General features: G+C 43.8%; 2 protein-coding genes across 9 annotated transcripts in view; one reads left to right on the forward strand and one right to left on the reverse strand.

Moving 5' to 3' along the window:
* ANGPT2 (angiopoietin 2) overlaps positions 1-4759 on the reverse strand; it is a 61045-nt gene extending 56286 nt beyond the window's left edge. For both annotated transcript variants that reach the window (XM_002756750.7, XM_008979005.5), the window contains exon 1: positions 4132-4759. In XM_002756750.7, the coding sequence (XP_002756796.3) occupies positions 4132-4419 (288 nt within the window). In that variant the 5' untranslated portion in view covers positions 4420-4759. The remainder of the gene's footprint in view (positions 1-4131) is intronic.
* MCPH1 (microcephalin 1) overlaps positions 1-17439 on the forward strand; it is a 244677-nt gene that overhangs the window by 157445 nt on the left and 69793 nt on the right. The window contains exon 13 of one of the 7 annotated variants that reach the window (XM_008979008.5): positions 1-17439. This exon is cut by the window's right edge and continues 20000 nt beyond it. The exons of the other annotated variants lie outside the window; for them this stretch is intronic. Within the exon in view, the coding sequence (XP_008977256.2) occupies positions 1-81 (81 nt within the window). The 3' untranslated portion in view covers positions 82-17439. 7 annotated transcript variants of the gene reach the window in all.

Raw genomic sequence — 17439 nt, forward strand, 5'->3', positions numbered from 1 at the left:
GTTCCATCTATGGTAACTGGCTTACAAATAAACTCGTGGATTTCAACCTTCTTGACAACTGTAAAGAGCCACATTGAATAAAATCAGAAGATTTTCAGACTTCGATATTGATAGAATCTAAATAGAATGTAAGATTATGGAAATCCATTTCCTACTTCTAGACTCTGCAAGCAAATGATCATCTCCCCATAGAGTGATAGATATCTAAATAGTTAATCCAGTGTGTCAGACAACTACATTTAGTAAACAAAGACTGCTTAGCCATAGAAAACAAATGGTATATGTATAATATATAATCCATATATAGGAAACATTTATATACTGTATAGGCACATATTGTACTATGTATATACATACTGCATATGACATATAGTAAACTATATTTGTATTTTCCAAACTTAAATATATTGTACCTTTCCTACCATAGTGAAACTTGTCTTTTCTTCATTCCTTACTATAAAGTAATACTAATATATAATGAATAATGGCAGGTTTTTTCTAGCAATCTTAAATAGAGGGTTTAATCAGTTTATCTGGATGTACAAAATTTGTTTCTAACACTGAGCACAATCCTATTTCACCACCCAGGATGTAGCCAATGGAGACAGTCACGCTTCTTGTCTTCCACTACCGCAGACCAGTGGCTGCAAAAGGGATGGGATTTTTTTCTTTCCTCTTATGAACCAAGCCCTGGGTTTTATTGTTGTTGTTTTAATACACAGTTAAGGAGTGTTTTGTAGCCACACATGACAACACACACACACACACACACACACACACACACACACACAGTCCCTAGCAAGGGCAGGGTGGGGCTGGTGGGCTGGGTTCCTCTATGAGCCTCTCACCATCTGTTTCTCCCAGTTATGTTTGAAGAGCATAATTGCCTGGTTTCCTATGCATTGATTCATGACTAGTAGCTCTAATATCTTACAAAAAAGATCCATTGTTATTCCTTTTAAAGAAAGAAAAGGATTGCAATTCACCTTTACAGTTTCCACCCTGTTCTTGTGTCACTTAAAGAAAAAGATGGCAGAGGAAATGTTTGCATCTGTAATGGGGATCAACTTTGTTTTTCAAATCATTCTGTTTTAAAGTGTCTGTAGACTTTGTTTATAGGTATGAGGCATTCATCAGTGTGAAATAGTTATTTCCTTTCCATATTTCCTCTTATCAAGAAAAAAATCCCTTTGGTCTCCTAGAAAAATACAATCCATTTTGCTAAATTATTTATGAGTCTCTATAGAGTGTGTTTAATATCACCAGGGCACAGGTTTAGACGATTTGCAGGATTAGCAGGAGAGACGTGGCATGATTGGTCTTTGGGCCATTGCGGTGTGTCTGGTGTGCCAGCGAGCATGAATTTATCTTCTCCTTGTTTCACTACTACACAGCAAGTGAGCGGCCCTGTACTGTTCCATTCATCTTCCTGTTCATTCAGAAGCCTGACACTTCCTTTGCCGGACAGATTAAAGGGGCAGCGTGGGATCTTTTGATGATTTGAAACCTGCTTTCTCTCAGTCTAAGCTCCTTTGGCCATGCTGACCACTCAGAGGTCGAACTACTATTTATTTGTCCTAAAATGAAACAGAAACTTGGTCTTAGTTTCCTTCCTGACAAGTGTTTCAGTTTACTAAAAGTTTACAGATTTTGCAGTGGGTTGTTTTTCAATCTTTCGTTTTTAGTGCTGATCCAGGAGAGAAAGGAGATACGGAAACATTTTTTCAAAAAAATAATAGCTCAAAACAAAATATATAAAACAGTGAAAATCCCAGAATTGTGCTGCTGCTTTGTGTGCTAATCAAATCAGTGGGTGTGAGGTTGTAACGTGACCCTTTAACTGTGCGGTTTATCTATGATTCCCTTTTATATTATTTTCTTCCTCATGAGAAAATCCGTGTTTATTATCACAGGTGACAAAACACAGAGGCAAAAAACAAACAGAGAGGTTACATTTAATCACTTTAAGTGGGTTTCATCTTTGCCTTTTTGTTTTCATTCCCAAGCCAGAAGCCTGTAAACCGAGTGAGAGCGCAAACTGCCTTTCTCAGGCGCACGTTGCTGAGCTAGGCGGGGAGAGCAGGTGTGGAGCCGGCAAAAAGATAAACATTGAGTCACTCTTGGTGAAACAGTATTTAGCTAGATAGCCAAAGGCGGACTTTTGAAATACCATTGTGCTGCTACTGTTCAAATATTGACTAAGAGAACCTGGAAAGGAAGAAATTTGGGTCACCTAACATAGAATTCCTTGTCTTCTTCTGTCTTTAAATGCTATCTCAAAGACCCAAGAGAAGGGGTAGTTTACCTAAGAAAGAAACATGAGCTGTGCTTATGGAGTTTCAGGTATACCTAATGTAGGCTTAATTAAGCAAATACAAGTGACCAGCCTTACGTTTGGCAAAACATTCTTTCCTGTTTCGTGGCTCTTTATTATAGGAGATGACTTGCCAGCCGGGCAGCTTAGAAGGTTTACTGTAATGCGTCTTTCATCCCTCACAGTGACTGTAACCACGGCTGATGTGGGAAAGCTGTTAAACGTCACCATTTACAAAGAAACAGGAAGTTCACGTTAAGCGGGTATTGAGGGTACAGTTTGCCTTCCCCGTATTCCAGCCTGCGTTGCTGCACACGTTCTAAGCTTAGCATAGTTACTTACGCAGCTCTGAATTTTAGGAGATGTTTAAAAGCACGACACAGTGACCTGGGAAAGGAGAGAAACTTACTGAAGCACTTAGCCAGGAGCTTAAACAGACATTGCTGGCGAGTTTTAGATGAACATACATTTGATGGGTCAGTCGGGTACATTTTTGTTGTTTTAAACACTCCTCTTGACACAGTCACAGTGGTGCTGGGAACATTCATTCACGGTCATTCATTTAGGCTCATGGCTCACATAACTCAGTCGTTTCCTCTCTGAAGGTAGGGGGGTAATGAGAAGCACAGAAAAGGGTCCAGATCTGTTCTGAGATTCAGATAAGGTGTCCTAACAAAAAGCTGATGGCGAAATGAAAGAGTGACAAAATAATTGTGCTTTTCCAGGGTAACGTGTTAAATGAGGCTCACCAACTTTTAAAAGATTTTGTGTAGTTTTAAATAATCACATCCCTTGCCAGGTAAGCATTGTGATGTCATGGCTTCAGCATGCCGCTTAACGATTAATTTATGCATTTGTTTAAACTTCCTTTAGAATATATGGAGTCCCTATAAAGAAAATTCCAGGGTCACTTGGCTTTTCAATGGTTATATATAAATAGCTCCCATGTTTACACGTGAAAAAAATTATCTGTGAAAGAAAAAGCTTTCAATATCCTATTTTGGTTACGTCTCCATAAAAAGCCTAGGAAGCATCAGAATCATCTGTGAAACAGTGGAATCACCCCAAGAACAAGAACAAACTGTCAGACCGTCCTGCCGTGACATGACTTGAACATAACTGTCCCACGTGGGGACGCATTCCACACGGGTGGCTGGAACTGCCGGGGCTGCAGTGCTGAATACTTTCTGGACGCTTGGGAAAACTGCCCCTATTTACAGACAGCAAGCCCTTAGCCATAGAGCCCTGAGCATCTGAGCAACATAAGGTCTGCTTTATTTAATTTCCTCTCGTTCACCAAGAGCCACAACCTACTTTAGTAAATAAATTCAGGAAATTGGTAAAGCACTTTACTCCATCCGTTATGTCCCGGTCATCAGCAGGGTTGTCATGGTCTTTCTGGCTCGCGGGCGGCTGTGGCTCACAGCCTTCCCTCACTCGCCTGCAGTCAGCTGAGTGCCTGCCTGGTGATGGGTCTTACCGAGCTTCAGCGACGTAAACAAGCAGAACGGCACACAAGCTGTGCAGGAGGGTATTTCCTCTACTTTGTTAGTAAAGATTTGCAACTTTAAGGATTTTCTGTGTTGACCCTGACGTTCTTTCCAAATAATTATTTTCACCCCCGGACTATCCACACACCCTGGGATAGAATAAAAGAAAAATGATCTTTCATCCTAGGGTACCCGCAACCTGCTCTCCAGCTATAATCCTCTTAATCCCCCCTCTTTTTTTTTTTTTTTTTGGTTGTTAAAACCAGAGCTGCTGCCAAGCTGATCTTAATAGCATGGATTGTTCGCAAAGACAGATGATTTTCCTACCTTCATTAGCCACTGAGTGTTGTTTTCCATGATGTTCTCCAGCAGTTGCAGCCTCTGCACCGAGTCATCGTATTCCAGCGGCGCGTCCCTCTGCACAGCATTGGACACGTAGGGGCTGGAGGAAGAACGGCAGTTGTCCATCTCAGGCAGGAGGAAAGTGTAGCTGCAGGACCCATGCTGAACCTGATACTGCTTCTTTCCTATGCTGTCCATGCTCTTCCGAAAGTTGTTATAGGCTGCGGCCAAGACAAGATCACAGCTCAGAGTAAAGAAAACAATCTGCCACATTCTTTCTTCAGGAACAAACCAGCAGCTCAGCAAACTTGAAGGCACACAAGTCCAGAGTCCCGGGCTGCTGCCGTCGGAAACGCAGGGCTACTGTGCTGCCATGGCTGGGTCCGTCAATGGAAGTCTTCTCTTGCCTTTTTTTCCAGTAGCAAACTTGATTTTGAGTACTGTGTTCTCTCCAGGCATGCAGTAAACTGTCAGATTGCAGTGGGAAGAACGGTCCTGCTCGCTTGGGAGGGCTGTGCCAGCTTCTACAGAGCAGCTTTCGCGGTTCTTTGTTTCCCTCTCCCCAGATCCTACAGTGTCAGTATCCGAATCAATCACTTTCCTTTCCTTATATGATAAGTTGATAAGAGCAGCCAGACATGTGTAGTGGGCTGCTCCGCCCTCCTGGCTGATCCGCTATCTTCCTGTAGGGGGTCACTAGCCAGGCAACAGGAAAAATCGGAGCAGAATGCCTGCCGTCCAACAGGACCGCATGCTGCAGAAATCCTCCGGGAAAAAACGATCTTTACAGGACCCCTGGGCATTCCTAGGCACCACCCTAATTAAGTATTTCCTAGAGAGAGCAGTTGATCTCTTTTGTCTGAAACTGATTTCACCGTGCTAAGCTGGCAAAATATCCGAGGTAATAACTTTAATGTTAAAGCACAATGAAAGTTCCTGTTTTTTCCTTGAGGAATAAAAATACTACAGGGCTTCGGTTCATTTTTGTTATTACACATAGAGAGGAAGAAGCTTGGCTCTTGTAAACTCGTGCCTTTCCAGAGGGGAAAAAAATAGATTCATTGACATTAGTTGATTCTTGAACCATTGGCAAAGTTACAAAAGACTTTCATTTCAAATCAGTTGGAGAGGAAGATCTTCTGTTATTAAGTCATGTTAGAAACTTCAGTTTCTGAGCTCTGATATTTATTCTTTTTCTTTTCTTTTTTTTTTTTTTTTGAGACGGAGTTTTGCTGTTGTTACCCAGACTGGAGTGCAATGGCACGATCTCGGCTCACCGCAACCTCCGCCTTCTGGGTTCAAGCAATTCTCCTGCCTCAGCCGCCCGAGTAGCTGGGACTACAGGCGCGCACCACCATGCCCAGCTAATTTTTGTATTTTTAGTAGAGATAGGGTTTCACCGTGTTGGTCAGGCTGGCCTCAAACTCCTGACCTTGTGATCTGCCTGCCTCAGCCTCCAAGTGTGCTGGGATTACGAGCATGAGCCCCCTCATCTGGCCCAGAAACCTTTTTATTGTATCAGGATTTGTTGACTTCTCAGCATTTTGTAACATATTATCAATTACGTTAGTCCCCCTTGGTATTAGACCCGGGCAAGTCACTTCCCCTTTTTAATTAAGCTCTAATGTCCTTATCTGTGCGTTTCAGGGGGTGCACTCACAATATTTTTCTACTTCAATCCCGTGGCTCTGTAAGTCCTACGAGTCACTTCCTTTAACAACTAAAACTTAATACGTCAGAGGTTAACAATATGTTAACTCACCAGCCCACGTGTACATGTGTTGTGGTCTGTTTAGCTCTCAGTGTGCAAGGTTTATTATTCCCAGTGAGTGCTGAATATCTGGTACCCTCACTTGGCAGACCACATCTACCTACGAAAGATCTTTATTTTCCCCTGAGCTCTAACAGAAAGATAGCCTTTCCCTTATCTATGAGTAGTTAACAAACAACAGTGTCATCTGTGACCTCATCAATAGAAATCAGCTATTTTTATTTGCTGTCACTTGTACTTAAACTATATTTTTATTAAACCCATCCCTAGGTCTCTTTACTGAATATTTGAATAAAGTAGCACGAGTCATCTTTTGAGAAGGTGTTCATACGTTTCACCAGACAACCGAAGGGTCTGTCACACAGAAAAGCTGGAACACATGCTGGGAAGGACCCCATCAGTAGAAGAGGTAGTATGATTCCACCGAGGTTCTGGACATGGTTTCCACTAAGGGAGCCAGTTAAAGAGGATATACGCATCTGGACAGTGCACTGTCGGGGAAAGCATATAGGCCTTAAAGAGGACACCTGTGTTAGAACCCTGCTTCTGTGTGACCTATGGCAGATGCTGAAATTCTCTAAGCCTCAGTCTACCTACTCGTAAAATGGAGATCATTTTTTCTCTGTAGGGTTTTTAGGATTAAGATATAATTGTCTGTTTAGGAGTATTAGTTCCGTTTCTTTTGTAGGCATGTTCCATTAAATGGAAATCAGTTCTTCTGCCATCCATTAGTGTAACTGTGCTGTTCTCTCATTGTGAAGCAGTAGCATGGGGTGCAATTTTAAAAATTTCCTGTTTGAAAAAGCACCTTATATTAGTAAATCACCTTCGATTAATATAATAATTATAATAATACCTTATGTTAATAAGGTATTAATATCACATAGATGGTTTTACCTTTTTTTAATACTATTTCTTGTAGACACAGGGTCTCACTATTGTTGCAGGCTGGCCTTGGCCTCCCAAAGTGCTAGGGTCACAGGTGTGAGCCACTGCACCCCGCCTGCATATGTGGTTTTAAAAATCAGTTGTCTTCCAGGCAGATAGGGTGGTTCAAAGGAAACGAACAGAGAGTGGGCGTACCACAGTATTTTGTCTACCAGCTTTGTATCCGACACCGTGCTGTGCACTGGGAATAGAGACTGATGTAACCGGGTGCCTGACCTAAAGAAGCTAACAGTGTATGAGAGGGAGAGACCCATGAACAAATTTGAAGTGGTAAGAGAAAGAGCGTCCAGAGCACACGAGGAAGACAGTGGTGCTTCTGGACGGACAATGTGCTGTGTGCAGCTGGCATGGACAGCGTCCTTTTCAAATCCCTTCAAGTTACGAACATGGAAGGAGCAGTTCTTTGTAGATTCCTGAATGGAAATTATCAGAACCAGAGAGTCAGAGGAAGCTCTAGTAGACCTGGAGTTGGCAAATTCTTTCTGTAAAGTGTCAGATGGTGATTATTTTCAGCTCTGCAGGCTATATGGTCACCAGCGCCACAACTCAACTCTGATCTTGTGGTGCAAAGCAGCTATGGGACAGCGTAACAGAACGAGCGTGCTGGGCTCCTATAAAGCTTTATTTGTAATACGGAAATGTGAATTTCTTGTAATTTTCACATCATGAAATATTCTGTGTTTTCTCCAATCATTTAAAAATGTAAAAACTGTTCTTGGCTCATAGACTGTTAGAAACTGGGTCTGGACTCAGGGCTTGCTGGCCTCCGAGTGACAGCCTAGGTGGTCTGCAGGGGTGGGAGGTGCTGGGCAAGGCTGTGCACAGTGCACATGGTATGGTAACTGTGTATGTTTGGCAAGGCTGTCGACAGGACACGCAGCACAGCGACCACCACATGTGGTCAGCAAGGCCGTCCACGGCACACACAGTGAAATAACCGAATGTGGTGAGCAAGGCCATTGACACTGTACACGGTGCAGCGACCATGTGTGGTCATCAAGGCCGTCCACATTGCACGCAGTGTGGTACCGGGTGTGGTCAGCAAGGCCATCGACATGTGGCGGGGTGACTATGCATGGTCGGGAATGCCGTTGACAGTGCATGCAGTGTGGTGACAGTGTGTGGTCATCAAGGCCATCAATAGTGCATGCAGTGTGGTGACCATGTGTGGTCGACATGGCCATTGACAGTGCATGTGGTGTGGTGACCGTGTGTGATCGTCATGGTCGTTGACAGTGCACGTGGTGTGGTGACAGTGTGTGGTCGTCATGGACGTTGACAGTGCACATGGTTTGGTGATGGGTGTGGTTGTCGTGGCCATTGACAGTGCACATGGTGTGGTGACGTGTGTGGTCATCATGGCCATTGACAGCGTATGTGGTGTGGTGACCATGTTTGGTCAGCATGGCTGTTGACAGCGCACGTGGTGTGGTGACCATGTGTGGTGGTAACGGCTGTCGACAGCGTATGTGGTGCGGTGACTGTGTGTGGTGGTCACGGCTGTTGACAGTGCACGTGGTGCGGTGACCGTGTGTGGTGGTCACGGCTGTTGACAGTGCACGTGGTGCGGTGACCATGTGTGGTGGTCACGGCTGTTGACAGTGCACGTGGTGTGGTGACTGTGTGTGGTCAGCAAGGCCGTGAACAGTGCATGCGGTGTGGTGACCGCCATGTGACCATGGGAGAGCTGCTGCTTCAGCTCAGACTTCTGTGTGGCTGCTTACAGGGGCTTACTAAAGGGATAGAAGATGTGCCCAGAGAAAGTGCCGAAGTGAATTAAGGATGCCAGGTGGGGAGAGGGGCCAGGAAGTGGCCTGGGGTGCATGGGTGGGCACTCAGAGCTGCAGCCCCTAGGGAAATGCAGACGGCGTCCGCCAGGCCATGGACCAGGAAGCCTGGGGGAGCCAGTGGGAGGCCCTTGGAGGCATTAGGTGTAAAGTCTGGAGCTGTGGGTGTCCAGTAGCACCGCCATGCAGCCTGGGGCTCTGAGGCCCTGATCTAGGATCCCTCCACTCTAAACAAGGATTGACTGGCAGGGGGCGGGGGGGCTCAGAACTCCAGAGAAAATCTTGGGTGTTCCTTTCTGCTATAGTGACGGGATCACAAGAGGCAGGTGAAACTGTCAGATGAGAAACATTGTCACAGGTTCCCAAAAACCACCTGCCTACCCACCGGAATTTTTTCCCTAATAGTTCTGCAGAACAGCTGTGCACAATCAATATATTTCCTTGGTACTGTTTTCTGCCCCATATTGTGTGTCATCAGCTGACATTTAGAGGCTCCCATTTGTTCTCTGTGGAACTGTCTCACATTCTCATTCCCCTGGTTAATGACACCAGAAAGACCACAGCTACCCACTCCCAGAAAGTAAGAGGCCCATGTTACAGAGAACCTCCTGGCCAGCCCTTTTAGCTCAGTTTGTCCAGTTGGAAGCCCTAAGGCACAAGAAAAGCCAAAGGGCCTCCCGAGGACCATGGAAGTGGGTGGCGTGTAGACCCATCACTAGCTGAATGTGGAGCAGGATTCGTGACAGTCAAAACCACCCCAGTTCCCCCAGAGCAATCGGTGTAGCTCTCATAAGCAGCCAGAAACCAAAACGGGCGCTGGCTTGAAGTCAGCAAAACGTGGGGCAGCCCCCAAGCTCTAGCTGTGAAACAGAATTTGCGAGTGGGCCCCTGTGAGCCCTGCTTTTGTCCGGCAGGCCAGTTTAATATTCAGCATTCATCCAAATCGAGGGATAGAAATGGGGCCACCAGCCTGACCCAAGGCTGGGGATGCTTTGCTTTTCCAGCCTGTACAGTCCCAGCAATGCATTGCCCACGTGCAATTGGAAAAAGCCCTGCCTAACTGAAAAACACGTGAAAAGTGCTCAGAAGCACTGAAAGGCACGTCGCGGCCCTGCGTTTAAGGGGCAGTAGGTGCTGAAGTCATTTCCCATCAGGCCTGGACGACCTCTCCCGCCGCCCTCTCCCGCCTGCGGTCCCCAGCATAGCCACCTGGCTGCAGTCTGCTTTCCTCCCACTGTCACTGCCTGCAGGCCTCAGAGGCGGTGACCGCCGCAGACTTATTTTTTGGAAAGTGCCTTGTTGATGCATGAGGAACTTCCAGTGCCGAAATAGTCTAAAAAATGAAGCTGGGACACTATGTTTTGATTTTAGCCTTTTGCAGACAGAGGGGCACACTCGGGACTCTTGGGCGCCTGGCACACTAAGCTGGGAGGGACTTGAGACATCTTGGCCATCTCTCCACCCTGCCAGTCCCCAGCCTTTTTAAAATTGGCTAAATAAAAATCAGTCAACATGTTTATATGTACAACTTAATGTTCAGTATACAGGGAAAGCCATTAGAAAGTTTGCTGCACATAAAAGTGTTGTTGAAGTTCCTTTTATTACTCCCCCCGCCACCAAATTATATCCAATAATTAATAAGAACTAAAGAAACAGCCACGACTGGCACAGCACCTGCCCCCCTGCCGGCCAGAAACTTTTCTGCTTTCTGAAAGCAGGCTCCCTATATAGCGATTCCTTTACATGCCTCCTGGAAGATCTGTTTCGACTCCATTTTGATATACTTTGAACCAGATTTGAAGAACCACAAATGCCACCTAGAGCCATTTTGCAAAAGTGTTGGTGCATCACCGTTTCCATTCCCCAGGGCTGCTGGTCATGTTAAACTAGTGTTAAACCCTGACTTTGGAATGCTGGGAAGGATAATTCTAGCCATGGGATTTCAAAAAAAGTACCAAAGGAAAGCCCCTTAAAGTTACTGTAAAGACAGAAGAAAAGGAAGAAAAGTATAAACACACACGTATAAACATGTAAGGTAGCTTTTGTCCCTGTCACAGACAAGGAAACCAAGGCTCGGTGAAGCAAGGAGACAAGAACTCCCTTAGCCAAGTGCCTGTGCCTGTCTTTTACATTATGAGTTTAACAAGAATGTAAAGTAACCCCCCCCACTCTTCACCATGGCCAATACATCCTCCTTTAGAGATGATCAAGATCACCATTTAGTTCTGGCTGTCACCTCTGTACAACACAAACACACATCCCCAGTGACAGACTCCACTTCACTGCCAAAGAATCCTAATGGCCTTCAGTCATCTTGAGCTGGAGCCGCTGGGTCTTGTATGGAAACTCACTGGACATCCCACGCGGACCTGAATGGGGACCATCCCGTTACAAGTGCAGAAACCACATCATGAATGCATACCTGAAATGAAATTCTTTCTTATTAGCTTAGAACAGAATCCCTGGAAATCCCAGACATTGTCTAAATGCATCAGTGAAGCTTTATATGTACATTCTATATACCCTTTCATTGTTGGGGCTTAAAGAACTTTTCCGCTTTGTCTGGTTTAATTTCATCCGACGTAGATTGCTGGAAGAATACGATGTACGTTTTAGAATAGAAACAGTTCTGGGATGAAGTTTAGCACGATTTCCTGTCCTAGCTGCAATTAAATATAAATATAGCATTTGACATAAAATAGCTGGCCCCATATATTTAGAGTATAAATTGTCATCCGCTTAGAATTGGGCATTGGCTCCATAGAATTCACCTTTGTACAAGGTGAGCAAATGTATATTTTGTTAAAAATAAGTATGCGACTGCCAAAATGGACAGAAAGTTCTTTGCCAGATGTGTTTTCAGGCCATTTCCTTTCCTGGGAAACAGCCATTTCCCCCGCATTACAGTTGTTTTTATTCTCGGGTAGATAGAGTCAGGGCAGGAGTTAAAGGACCCAGGCCTCCATAGCCAAGGCCTTATCTCAGACAATTATCTTTCTCCTTGCAGCTGTGTAACTTCTGTTTGACACAGAACCACAGAAACTCTGTTAATGGGAAGAATCAGAGTTAATAGGAGAAAATCTTCATTGTTCATGTGACTTCTCAGGTGCTTGGCATTCTTATTTAGGTGGCTTTAAAAAGTTCCAAGCACTCATTCATTCTAACTTATCTGTGTGTTCATTGTGAAATTGTGTGTGAATGACATTTAGAGCAGATGGATTGTTGGCGATTTTCTTTTTTAAAGAAACCTAAGGGACTCCCGGATGTGTCACACTTTGTACTATCGCAAACCAGCGTAACATCTGCTAAAGAGTTTCGTGTTTTAAAGCTGCGTTGTGTATCATATGGAACCTTAAGGACTTTGAAGGGAAGAGCTTTTTACTAGTAGCTTGGGCAGTATCCTAACTATTTTTTTAAGAATAAAAATTCCTTGAATTTTTAACTGTTATGCCATTTGATTTTTAGACAGTTTCATTTTCTCGTATTATTACGGAATATTTTATCTTCCCATCAAGATAATGCCAGGAGGTCAAGACACAAGTCACAACATTAAAAGGCAGTGGATACAATTCTGAAACAATAGATGAGTACATTTGCCTGATATTATTTTTGCCAGTAATTCTGTGTCCTGTTTTCTCCCTGGAGAAAGAAATGCTAAACATTTTTTTTAATGGATTGATGTCAGTGTTTACTAACATGACTTGTGTTAAGTCAAAGTATTTCCTCTGACAAACACCATGTTTCACTGGTGGCTTTGAGGTGGGTTTATTCGTTATAATTCACATTAAATGCTCCCAAATCCATTTCAAAATGTTGTGGAGATCTCAAAGTCTGTTGCTTTTGAAAAATATGTCCAGTCTCTTTCCCATAACCATCCTCATAAAGATCTAAAGTTCTTACAGAGTGAATGTTCATTCGAAAGTGACTTAATGCCAAGTAGATTAATTCTCCTTTAATCTAAATTTATAAAATTTTTATCTTAATTATTGAGAAATCTTTTTTAAAAAAGAGATAAAAATGTCATGTGCTGTTTACATTAAGATATATTATCTCTCTTGGTTATAGGTTAACATAAATAAAATTGCTTATGTCAAAGAAGAAGAAAAAAAAAGCCCATGACCTTTTTTTGGTATTCCCATCCATTTGGCTGACTTAATATGAAAAATTCTTCCTGTGGGAAATTAGACTTGATTATAGTGTTACAAGTACAAAAAGTAGATTTTGAGGAATTATATTAGAATTATAATAAATAGTTACACATAAAAGGAAGGGATGTTTGCTTTAAGTGTATAAAAATACTTCTTGTCACTCTTGTCCCCTCATGAATCTTAGTTGTCTGACGATGGTTAAGTTTTTCCTACTAATCCAGAATGTATCCCTCCTCTTTTTTCTTAAAAACGCTATTTCAAGCATTTGTTTGGTACCCCATTAATACGAAAGCATACTTCCCCAAAATGTTCCATTTCAAGTACGGGGTCCAAAAGTCAAAGACAGACTGATACAAACGATAAAATAAAAGGAAGTAAATCATACAAAGACTGAAGAGAGGACATTTATAGCAGTATCAAAGGTACCAAGTTCTTGACATCAGTTTCCCTCAAGAAAAAGAAAATCAACAATATTTTTTGAAAACCTAAAACTATTCTAGGAAAATATTTACAGAAAAAAATATTTACTTTCCTCTCAAATCCTGATGCATATTTAAATCATCTTTTTTTTATAGATCAAAAAGTCTTGCTTGACTACAATAAAAATTTTAAAACTGGTACCTATTTAAGAATGCAAGTATCAAATCCACTTGTAATACTCACTGGCTCCCTCTTCTGGTCGCCTATCAAATGACAGGCAAATCTATTCGTGATTGTTGAAGTTAATGGAAATGAAAGGTAATTTAGGACCTACATCAAATGGAATTGAAATGCAACCTGGAATGCTTTCATTTTCATTTTAATGTGAAAGCACATCACATCATATACAGGAGTTAAACATCGACATGCACACACACTGTGAAAAATATTTTAAGGCATTCATTTACATACACAGAGCTAGGAGCTGTCTCTGTATCCTCTGTTGATAAGGTTATTACTATTGCAACAGCAGAAAAAGGGGTTTGTACTGTCTTCATAAAGAGCCAGTTTAGAGTCCTAATCCTGCTTACCCCGAGCTTACAATCTAATGAGGTGAGCAGATGTCCCATCTAGATGCATGAGCATTGCTGTGTAACGCCCTGGGTAGTGAAGGGGGAGCCCCCACACAGGAAGCCTCCCAGACCACCTAAGGGCTATATGAACAGCAGGAATAGTTTCACTGTTTATTTAGATCTACATTGTTACTTATTTAAGAAGAACATCCTTGGCCCTTTCTCTCTCCCCAAGTAAAGACCAAAACGGAGGGAAATTACATTCCAGGCTCAAAAAAAAAAAAAAAAAAAAAAAGGTGAGACCATGGCACTTAAAAGAAATTAACTACAACTGAGCCAAGAGTGAGGCGAAGGGTGAGTCTGGAGATGCCATCTGGAAGTAGCCCCTGAAGAGTCTGCTTAGGAATTGGGGTTGTATCCTAGACATAAAGCATTTGGGGCAGGGGAGTGGCCTGACAGGACTGGGAAGGGCCCTGGAGTGCTGTGTGCAGAAGCGGGTAGACGAGCTGTGAGTATAGAGGCAGGGAGACCGGAGCAGAAGCACTGTGGTAATTCAGGTTAGATATTATAGTGGCCTGTGCTAGAATAGTAACGTCCAGCTCATGGTGTTAACAAAGGGATGATCCATAGGCCTTCTGCATGGGTGGAATGCGGAGAGTCCAGGAATGAGATCAGCTTGGTATTGGGATTGACTCTTACACTTAAAACAATTAAAAATCCTAAGATAAAATAGCTTGGCAATAGTTTTTAAAGCATCTATTAAATGACAAGATAATAAGCAAATACTCAACCCAAACTTAAGTGAAGGCAGGAATCAAGTGAACTATTAAAGAGCTTCTCCCTCGAGTCATTTGTTTCTCTGCAGGAAGGAGGGGCTGACCTCAGGGCCTCTAGCACTTAGGGACTTACCTGTACCTCTGTAACCATTGTTGTGAGGTTAGTTGACAATGGTTAGCCTCTAAACTGTGAACTCCTTGAAATCTGAGTGAAGTCTGAGGCCACGCCTTATTGGAATCTGGCTACTGTCTTTTGTTTTTTTTAATTGAGATGGAGTTTCGTTCTGTCGCCCAGTCTGGAGTGCAGTGGTCCAATCTCGGCTCACTGCAACCTCCACTTCCCTGGTTCAAGTGATTCTCCTCCCTCAGCCTCCTGAGTAGCTAGGACTACAGGCAGGCGCCACCATGCCTGGCTAATTTTTTTGTATTTTTAGTGGAGATGGAGTTTCACTGTGTTAGTCAGGGTGGTCTTGATCTCCTGACCTTGTGATCTGCCCACATTGGCCACCCAAATTTTGGGATTACAGGTGTGAGCCACCTCGCCCAGCCTGTATTGTTTTTAGTAGAAACGGGGTTTCACCACGTTGGTCAGGGTAGTCTCAAACTCCTGACCTCAGGTAATCCACCGCCTTGGCCGTTCGGCAGAATTCTTTCTCCCTGCTGCCTGCTGTGATGAGGCCCCCTTTGCCACGGAACCTGAAAGTCCTGGAATTTTGCTCTGGACAAGCGGCAAGATACTCCGTTCAGCCCCAGCCACTGGGTTCCTGCTGTGGCTGTGAAGGTGGCCAGGGTGCTTGCTGTGAAGCTGCTGTCAGCCCAGGGGGGAGAGACTCTTGTGAATCTAGGTGGCCAGCACGTCTTCCTCAGAGCACCTGCAGTGCCACAGCCAGGAGCTCCCTGCCTGGGGCTTCTGTTCTCCACACTGTGGTGCCGCTGGGATGTTTGTCCTGGCCTCTCCCTTTCCATCACCACGTGTGCTCCAGAACCTGGTGCATTTGGATGAAGCCACTAAATGTATAGGTCAGCAGCTCCACACAGAATCACATTATCAAATGTACACTACTTGACCCAGGATAGATCATCCTGGGGTAAATTTGTACATTCTCATACACTGAATGTACAAATGACTGTCTAATAAACCCACCAGCGCTTCCACAGTGAGAGTATTGTCCTGGCCAGGCACAGTGGCACAAGCCTGCAATCCCAGCCCTTTGGGAGGCTGAGGCAGGCAAATCACGAGGTCAGGAGTTAGAGACCAGCCTGACCAGCATGGTGAAACCCCATCTCTACTAAAAATACAAAAATGAGCAGGGCATGGTGGCATGCTCCTGTAATCCCAGCTACATGGGAGGCTGAGGCAGGAGAATTGCTTGAACCCGGGAGGTGGAGGTAGCAGTGAGCTGAGACGATGCCCTTGCACTCCAATGTGGGCGACAAAGTGAGACTCTGTCTCAAAAAAAAGGAAAGTATTGTCCGTCCAGATAATTTTTCAAGATTATATACACATATTCTGCTGTCCTATTCAAGACAACTTTAGAACTTCCTTTGGAGAGCTGCCATAAGCCGAAGGGCTTGCATTTGAATATCTTCCATGAAGATAAATCCTTGTTCATTAAAGGCAGGATAATTTTATATGCCACAAAGCAGCAGTAGCTGTTAGGTTTAGTAGATGGCGAAGCAGGACACTGTATTGCTGTAATCCTATTACTTTTCTGTGTAGCTTCTTTTCATTCAACTTAACAAATGTGAAAGACCCTGTGCTACTCGTACAAGAGATGCAAGTTAAGGAATCTTCAATGTCCTCGTAGCCTAGAAAGCTCTTCAGTGATTCTTGTTCATCTCCCTACAGAGCTAAGTGATCCAGAGTCTAATTAATCCAGAATCTATGTCTTCCCCCGCCTCCAGGGTAGCTCTAGAGAGGTCAAATGCTTCCGAGAGCGAGTGTCTTTGGGGATAGTCCTCTTTGCCGTCCTGTGAGGCAGCAGGACATCTCCCGCGTCTCCGAATTTAAAGTGAGGAGTTTTCCTGCTGCGTTTGGGGGAGCCTCACTCCCCTGCTCAGTAGATCACACTCTGTTTTCACCAGCAGCTAAAAACTACACTGGCATGGTTTCCCAGCACTCAACTGTCCCGATAAGCATTTGGACATGGTCCGTGAGTGGAGTAAGCTCCAGCCACTGCGATCGCTCATGGGAGAGGGAAACGGGCAGAAATTCTTCCCCAAACTGGTATTTCTAGGAAGGCACTCAGCCAGAGCCTGGAGCTGTTCACTATTCCATATCAATTCTAAACAGCATTTTCGTTGGCAAAAAAAAAGTGAGAAAACAACAAAGCTCGAAGCCTAAAACTTTGGGAAACCCCTTTCCAGAATGTGTTTACTTAGGGCTTAAAAAATAGGCCTATTTTCAGAACAGAAGAACTAAGATCCATCTTTTCTAGGCCGATTTTTCAGAGTACATTGTAAATGTCTTAGTGATTAAAAGATAAAAATACTTGGTCATTTTCTAAACATAACCAAAATTTCACTATGTAACTGTTTCTTTCTCTATTTACAAGCAAATTATTTTATTGCTGCCCAATGCTAGTGTTTTGGAGAAAACAGAAGTACCAGAATCCAATATAGTAGTCAGCAATACAAAAGCCCTGCACATAAGATGTGTGCTTTGGACAGGTGTGAACCTGTCCAAGCTCTCGGTGACAAACACTGGCTCATTACGGGCCTGAGCAAATGTCCCACCTCTCAGGAAGACAAGGCAGATCAACCCAAAGGCAGATGGCACCTGGTAAGCTTCAGACTCACACGTGTTCTCCACAGAGCTGCTCCCGGCTAAGGTTCGATGTTGGGAGCACAGGTTGCGTCTCTGGCCCATGC

The sequence above is a fragment of the Callithrix jacchus genome, chromosome 13, assembly GCF_049354715.1.
Source record: "Callithrix jacchus isolate 240 chromosome 13, calJac240_pri, whole genome shotgun sequence".
NCBI lineage: Eukaryota > Metazoa > Chordata > Mammalia > Primates > Cebidae > Callithrix > Callithrix jacchus.